This window comes from Papaver somniferum, chromosome 1 (genome assembly GCF_003573695.1).
Source record: "Papaver somniferum cultivar HN1 chromosome 1, ASM357369v1, whole genome shotgun sequence".
NCBI lineage: Eukaryota > Viridiplantae > Streptophyta > Magnoliopsida > Ranunculales > Papaveraceae > Papaver > Papaver somniferum.
Genome location: NC_039358.1, coordinates 73045177 through 73053599, shown reverse-complemented (window position 1 = coordinate 73053599; position 8423 = coordinate 73045177). Strand labels below are relative to the sequence as shown.

At 35.6% G+C, this 8423-nt stretch overlaps 1 protein-coding gene and 1 long non-coding RNA gene across 2 annotated transcripts; both read right to left on the bottom strand.

The window, feature by feature from the left end:
- Positions 1-519: 519 nt before the first annotated feature.
- Positions 520-5287, bottom strand: LOC113330374. Its single transcript, XR_003350222.1, has 2 exons — positions 4976-5287; positions 520-881 (listed from the first exon to the last, which is right to left on the bottom strand). It is a non-coding gene; the product is annotated as an uncharacterized LOC113330374 (long non-coding RNA).
- Positions 5288-6754: 1467 nt separating this feature from the next.
- Positions 6755-7744, bottom strand: LOC113334121 (F-box protein At5g07610-like). The gene has a single exon (XM_026580491.1). The coding sequence runs from the start codon at positions 7742-7744 to the stop codon at positions 6755-6757; it is 990 nt and encodes a 329-aa protein (XP_026436276.1).
- Between the last annotated feature and the right edge of the window lie 679 nt (positions 7745-8423).

The window sequence follows — 8423 nt, the reverse complement described above, 5'->3', positions numbered from 1 at the left end:
GGCCGTGTCACTTCAAATCACTCTTTTTAATAAGCTATCGAACTTCATGTTTCACAACAAACTAATTATCTACGGTTTAAACTTCATATTCTTATAATTACTTCTTTCCTCTTGATCTTGGCATGTTGTTGATCTGAACGGAAGAACTTTGTAACACCAGTCCATTAATCATGTAGACATCGACAATCAATTTTTTCTTTTTTGATCGGCAAGACATCGATAATCATTCTCGGTCTTGAATGGGTATCTTAAATAGTTGGTTTCTTTTGTAAGGCATTTTTCAAAATATTTGCTACGTTTGAATGGTGGTCTACCTGCTTTCATATACTAATTGCAGGAGTTTGTATTACACAATACAACCTTTGTGCACACATATTCCATTCCAGATGGCCAAGGACTCAAGGGCTCCAGTGACTCATTAGCTCTCATTTAGAATGGAATTGTTATGGATCCAAGGATCTATACATTTTTTTTTTTGCTAAGAAAAGATATTATATTAAGAGATAAAACTTATAAGTATTGTGAGACGAAATCAGGAGAAATTTTCCACCACTCATTACAAGTATTGGTTCTTCTACAATGCTTTGCTAATTTATCAGCAACTGAATTGAAATCTCTACTGAGATGGCTAGTTTTAGAAAAGGAAAAGGAATTTAAAATCAAATGACAGTCATCTAAAATGGTGCTACTGAACCAAGCTAACCCATTATTTTTATTTTCTAAGTAATCCATGATCTTGTTTGCATCACTGTAGAGACTGATAGAATCCAAGTTCTTGCTTCTGGCCCATTTAATGGCTTCAAAAACTGCTAGACTCTCTGCCTCTTCTGCATTTCTTGTTATGCCTATGACTAATTTTCATCCCTTGTAGGACCCTGAACCTGTTGTCATATAGATGCCAATTCCAATATTATTAGTATTTTTATCAAAAGAGGCATCACAATATATAACATTACAATCAGTTGGAAGAGATTGATTAGACACTGGATTGAAAGAATTATTAGCTCGATTATTGATTTGTTATCAGATGAACAAGCCATTTGTGTGTTACCTACTACCAAGGAATTGACAGTATCATTGGTAAGTCTAATAGCTAGTCTAGCTGTAGCAGAAGGCTGAGTAATTTTCCCCTGGAAAACTTTAAAACATCTGTCTCTCCATATGCTCCAAACAGTAGTGAGAATTTCTATTTGAATGTCACCATGCTGATTGTTAAGCATCCATTTCTCTAGCCAATCTTTGACAGAAGGATTGGAAGCTGCATCTTGCAAAGTTATAAAACCATTTGGTGTAGTAGACCAAACAGTTTTAGAAAAACGACAATGAAAAAGAAGATGCTCAGTCGATTTAGCTATGTTATCATTACACATGTTACACAGATTATCTCTAGCAGGAGCATAACGAGAAAGTCTCACTTTAGTTGGCAGAATATCAGTAATACACTTCCACAGAAAAAGCTGAACTTTAGGAAGGACATTAGTTTTCCATAAGGCTTTGAAAATAGGAACTGGACCAGAGTTTTAACAGCCCATCAGTAGCATTATTAGTCAGGGTCCTATAAGAGGATTTCACAGTAAAAGTACCATTATGCGAAGGAGACCAAATTAGTCTATCTCTACCATGTAAAGGTATTCTAATCTGAGAGATTCTAACATCATTATCCCTAGTAAAAAAATCCTCTAACTTGAGCATATCCCATTGTTTAGTATATCTATATATGAAGTCTGCTACCACTAGATCAGGATTAGGGTATTGTCTACAGATAGGATAAGACACATTAGGGATCCGGTTATCCTCAAAAGCCTTAATACTAGTGCCGTCTTTCACTTCCCAATGACTGTTTTGTTTCACTATTTCTATACTCCTATATATACCTTTCCACACCCAAGAAGAGTCCTTCTTATTCCGAAAATGAAGAGGATCATTATTACTAAAGTATTTACATTTCAAAATTTTGAACCATAATTCATCAGAACCATGAATAAGCCTCCAAGCAATTTTAGAAAGTAAGGCAAGATTAAATTTCTTTAAATCTCGAAATCCTAGACCCCCTAAGTGTTTATGAGTGCAAACCTTTGGCCACTGTTTCATATAAACCCCTCCTTGATTCTTTTTACCCCAATAAAAGTCCCTTTGGAACTTTTCCATTTGATAGATAATACTATCTGGAATCAAGAAGGAGTTCATGTGATAAATAGAGGAAGAACTTAACACATTTTGGACCATTACGGACCTACCTGCTTGTGTAAAATGTTTGCCTTTCCACTTTGCTACCTTGTTATCATGGTGTTCAGCAAGATAAGCAAAAGATTCAGCCTTATTTTTTTTAATGAAAAGAGGAATACCTAGATATTTATCATTTAGGTCTATCTTCTTAACATTAATAGTTCTAATTAGAGAAACACATTTACCTGGATCAAGTTTTTTGTTGAAAAAACATCCAGATTTATCAAAATTTATCATCTGTCCAGAGACAAAGCTAAACACATTTATAGCATCCACCAGATTTTGAGCTTCGTAGTGAGTTGCTTTGGTAAACAACAAACAGTCATCAGCAAATAATATGTGGGAAACACTAGGAGCATCATTTATGACTTTTACACCATGGATCCAATGTCTACTCTCACAATACAATAAATATCTGGAGAAAGACTCCATACATAAGATAAATAGGTATGGAGACAAGGGATCACCTTGTCTCAGACCCCTAGTTGGTCTATATGCCTTGCATGGAGAGCCATTTAGAAGTATGGAAATACTAGTTGTACTTATACACTGAAGAATTAAGTCACACCAATTATTCGAAAAACCAATACCTTTAAGGACATCTATCAAAAATGACCATTCCACCCTATCAAAGGCCTTATACATATCAAGTTTAAGGCCCATGATACCGCTTTTATCTTTAGTCCTTTTCATTGCATGGACTATTTCATGAGCAATGATAACATTATCATGAATATTCATGTTTGGCACAAACGCTTCCTGGAAAGGCGATATGATCTTGCTAAGCAGTGGTTTCGTTCTGTTGACTATGATCTTAGATATTATTTTATAACTTGTATTACACAGAAATAGGCCTAAAGTCAACAGGGGATGAAGGGTTAGGTTTTTTAGGTATAAGGGAAAGAAAAGTATGGTTCATTTCCTTCAAAATATGTTTTCTTTCAAATAAATCTTTAGCAACATTCCAAATATCATTCTCAAGGAGATCTAAATTTTCTTTATAAAAACCCGGAGGAAAACCATCCGGTCCTGGTGAGGTCCAAGATTTCATACTTTTGATAGTTTGTCTAACTTCATCAAGAGTGATGGGTTTTAACAAACTAGCATTATCCTCATCTGAGATGCAGGAGGTAATACAGTTTAAAAATTCTCTATTTCTAAAAGGATTGGTTGTAGAACCAATATTACTAAAATGATTCACCAATAAGTCTTCAAGCTGTTGTCTGTCATTAGGCCATCACTAGACTGAAGGGATTTTATGCGATTGAAATGTCTTTTCCTGTTCATAAAAGTATGATAAAAACTGGTATTTCTATCATAAGATTTTATGAATTCAGTTTTAGACTTTTGCGCATAGAATTCTCTTGAACTTTCTGCCAATGGTCAAGATCAAGTTCAACTTGTTTGATGGCCTCCATATTCTGAGATAAATTGGTTTGATTATTCAGAATATGAAGCTGATCATTTAAATGTCGAACCTTTTGATCCATGTTACCAAAATGTGAAACATTCCACAGTTTAAGTTCATGGTTCACATTTCTTAAGCAATTAGTCATAATAAAAGCAGAAGAACCCCAGACATTAGTTGAATAAGCATTCTTTATGATGTCCTTACATGTTGGGTCACAACTCCAACATTTAAAGTATCTATAGGGTTTAAAATTCTTTTGTGATTGAGGGTTAGTCACTAAAAGAATTGGGATATGGTCTGATCCTATAGAGTCTATGTGAAAAACTTTAGCATTATCATAGTGATTAAACCACGTACCATTTCCCATAGCCATATCAAGTCTAGATCGAATGATATTATCATTGGATTGTCTGTTAGACCATGTATAAGGTGTACCAGAGAAACCCAAGTCATGTAAATCAGAGCTAGTTATAGAATCATGAATGAAAGGAAATTCAGAAGTGCTAGGTCTAGTATTGGTGGATCTCTCATTGGAAAGCAGAGTTATATTCAAATCACCCATGAGGATCCAAGGTTGATTAACCATACTACCAATATCCTTAATGTAATTCCACTGTGCAAGTTTCTCATTATAGTATGTAGAACCATAGAGAAAAGTGACTAGGAATTCAGGTTTACTAGCATCACAAGAGATTAAAACATTCACAATTTTATCAGTGTTCTGTACCAAGTCACATTGGAAACCACTTTTGCATAATAATGCAATACCTCCAGAGAAGCCAACAGAAGAGTGGCACCAAGTATTTGGATAATTAAATCTATTAAGATACTGATACATTTTAGATTCTTGGTTTTTAGTTTCACAAAGGAATATAACATCAGGATTTTGGGATCTAATAAGATTCCACAGACTAGTTCTAGTATTAGGGTTGCCAAAGCCTTGGCAATTCCATGACCAAATTCTCATAGGTAAAATATGAGGATAAGCTGGATGGTACCTAGACTTAAAACTAGAAGTAAAATCAATAAGAGAAAAACTCACAGAATGATTAATTGGAATGACTACTTCAGTCCAATAAGCAAAGTTCAGAGAACTAATGTAAGAAGAATAATTACTATCAATTCCAGCTAATTGATGAACAACAAACAAACAAACACAATTGGGATGGATGATATTGTGGTGTCTAAGCAGAGAGTTCACAAAACAAGAAAAATACACTAAAACCCTAGATTCAAAATTGCTACACAGATTGAACAAGAATTGGAAAAACAATTGAAGGGGTATATGTAAATTTAAAGACACAAGAGAATAAGCAAAGATTTAGTAATCGAAGAAACCTGATTTGCAGTCCTTATGGTTGATTCAGCTGCAGGGAGATGGTGCACCAGAAGGTTTGGTTCCCTGATTCCATTCTCAACATCTTCCATATTAAAATCTGCATCATCATGACTTGGACCTCCGATCTCAAGATGAATGCCTCTACCTTGAGGAATCTCTCTGTGGTTATTGCTACGGTTTTGGGCGTTCATCTCTAACAAAACATAGTTATCTTCGATTCCTGAATCTCTACTCCTTCAGATACATAAAAAATAAAAATGCTCTTTTTTTTTTTCATTTTCTTTTCCTGATAGCCAAAAAGATACTCGTGAGATGAAGAATAATTGATTAATGGGAAGTTTATGACTAATTCATTTCACATGATACGCCCAACTTTGTCATTGGACTCACCAAAATGCTGTTAGTTTAATCTCAGGTAGGGGAAGAAACGCATAAAATAGAAACACCAAATTGTCAAAATAAAATAAAATACATATATATATAAAGGCGTCCCAACCAAATAAAAGACCAAATTGTCAAATACAACATCACAGTATGTTGTAACAACAAGCCAAAATCCCGTGCTGGGTCATATCTTGGTCGTGCAAAAGCCAATAAAGTTTTTACTTGACAGTATGAAAATAGCTGCAGAGTCTCACTAAACCTCGGATCATAGTCATATAGTCTCACTTCGCATCATAAGTGGAAATAACAGAGGGGGAAGAGGGTGGGAGCATGGAAACATAAAAGAGCCTGGATAGAGAAGGACATTTCTGTATCGTATGATCCACACTGCATTATCTGAAGGTTTCTGCAAAAAAGGAAAAAGACAACAAAATTAATCAGCATCGTTAACTCATGGGTATAACATATTACAAACAAAAGAAAGTAAGTCTCATAAAGTTGTGCCAAGCTTCAAATTAATGATCATATTATTGATAGGTATTGTATTACACATGAAGTATAGAACAGTTGAAACAACATAGACTAAGATTTTCTTCCGACAATTATTTTTTCTCTTCCATCGATGTACAATAGTACTTCTTGCAACCAACTCTCTCTTACAGTACTTCCCCATATTTGGTTTCTGGTTCTTCGCTACTTGCTCAATCCAGCAAGGTGGTTGGAACGTAAAAGCATGTTATTTGGTTTAAGAAGAAATGACAAGTTTCCTTGTATTTTCCGGTATACTATTGTCCGAAAATTTCAATATAAATTATACAAAAGTTCATGTCGCATATGCTGATCTAAGTTAATACAGGCATCAAGTCCAACCCGCTACTTATGAGAGACAGCTTTAGGGTATCTAGGCATATCTTCAAAAGATCTACGAGATGTTGACTGAAATAAAAGCCTCACAAGGTATACATACACCTATTAACGTTATCCTTAACAACAACTAAACAGTTTTAGAGCGACCTAACTTAATTCAGATTTATTTATGGTCTGTCAATCACAAGTATAAGACGTTCTTCTACTAAAATTCCTTGATTGTAAGCATGCCTAACACAAAATTCATTGAGCACGTTTAGCTACGTCCATTCCCATTCAGATATTCAAGTACTTCAAATAATATGCAACAAAACACCAAAAATACGTAACATTCTTAGAATCTAACTTTACAACAAGATAATTTGAGTGAAAAGCCTAGGTTCATCAAGATAATTTAAGATGCAGATAGTTTACATACGTGAGCACAAACTCCATGCACATAAAAGCACACATAATCATAAACATTATGCAATAAATTAGAAGCTGAGAGACTAAGGGTGCAAATAGTTAAGATGCTAATTAGTTTCTTACCAGATTGCTGTTTCCCATGGCTCTATCAATGTGTCAAAGTCATCTCGGGTGGAGGTCAGCTGCCTTAGAGAACCATCGGTAATGTTGTAAGCAAGCATATCAGTTCCCTTCTTTAAGATCAGAATATTATCCGCTTCGACAAAACAAAATGGCTCCATATATTGGTAACCCACGCTTGTATGTCCACCCGAACCAGACAACAACTCTCTTTTAGAACGAGGCAGCCATTGTATGCTAGATTCCATATCTTCATAGTCAGCAGTATGGATTTTAACCCATGACTTACCATTATAGTTCCAGATATTCAGATGCACTTCATCCATTCGACAATAACTAATGTACCCATTAACCATCCCAATACACTCAAAATATACCTTATCATCAGATGCATCTATTAACCATCCCATATTCAGATGCACCCCATCGTCATCATCATCGTCATCGTCCTCCTCCTCATCATCCTCGGCCATGTCGGGCAAACCAATCAAAGAACATTTGCTGGTGTTAAGTGGATGGCAGATGATCTGGTTTTCTTTTCCTAACCAATAAAGATTTCCTTCTTTGCTAACGATATTGCGAATCCATCGCCAACCATGAAACTCTTCACTGCAGCTTACATCATATGTGTTCCATGAACGTGTATCAGAAGAATAGACTTGCACATGGAATGTTTCACTATCACTGCAACTTAGGATTCGAAACACTCTCCACGATACAACTGATTTAGCTGATTCGGATGATACAGCTGATTTAGCTGATCCGTATACTGAACCATAAGGCCAACTGCCAAAATGCGTTGTCTCAGGAAATTCCGGGGGAAGCATAGAGAGTCTACGAATCTCTTTAGTAAGAGGGTTACAGATGTAGTATTTTGATACACCGTCAGGATATTGATCACAACAATCATGTTTTCGCCTACAACAGAGAACCAAGCCATGTGTAGACGCCAATACATTGGAATGTGCACAGGGATGCCCGTATCGCATGTGTGTGGGTATTTAGTAGTATCTACTTGGGTGTAATTGGGTGGTTTAGATTAGCCCACGTGATAGTTTATGATCGTCGTATATTGAGAGAGAGAGAGAGTGTGTGTGTGTGCCTGAGTTATATGTACTCATATCCTGTAATGAAACTCTCATGAGAAGAATTATCAATAGATTAGTTTAGTTTAGCAAATAGGCTTGGTTCACTATGAATCAAGAGGTGAATTACTCCAATTATGATCCAAACCCTGTTGTTGTACATCTAGGTACACAACATTTGGTATCAGATGCTTTTCGATCTAGGGAATTTTGGAGGGATTTTCAGTATCTAACTAGAGAGAAAAATGCACTCTATATCCATTTACTTGATCTGAAGAGAAGATATCAAGAGATACTTAACGATGTCCCTTCACCAAGTAGAAATTATGATCTTTGGCAAACAGAGTCTCAAATCAACTTCACTAGGTTTAGGTGGGAATCAATTCACATACCACCATTAGAAGAACAATTAGTTCATCGAGTTGTGACTACGGAAGCTACGAAGAAGGAAGATGAGGTTTGCATTGACGAATTGGTAACTGAATTCAGTGAAGATATTACTCTAAATTCTGCTTCGGTTGCTACTACAGATTCAATTTTAGATTCAGATCCAATTTCTAGTTCTAAAACCGATTCAGATAAG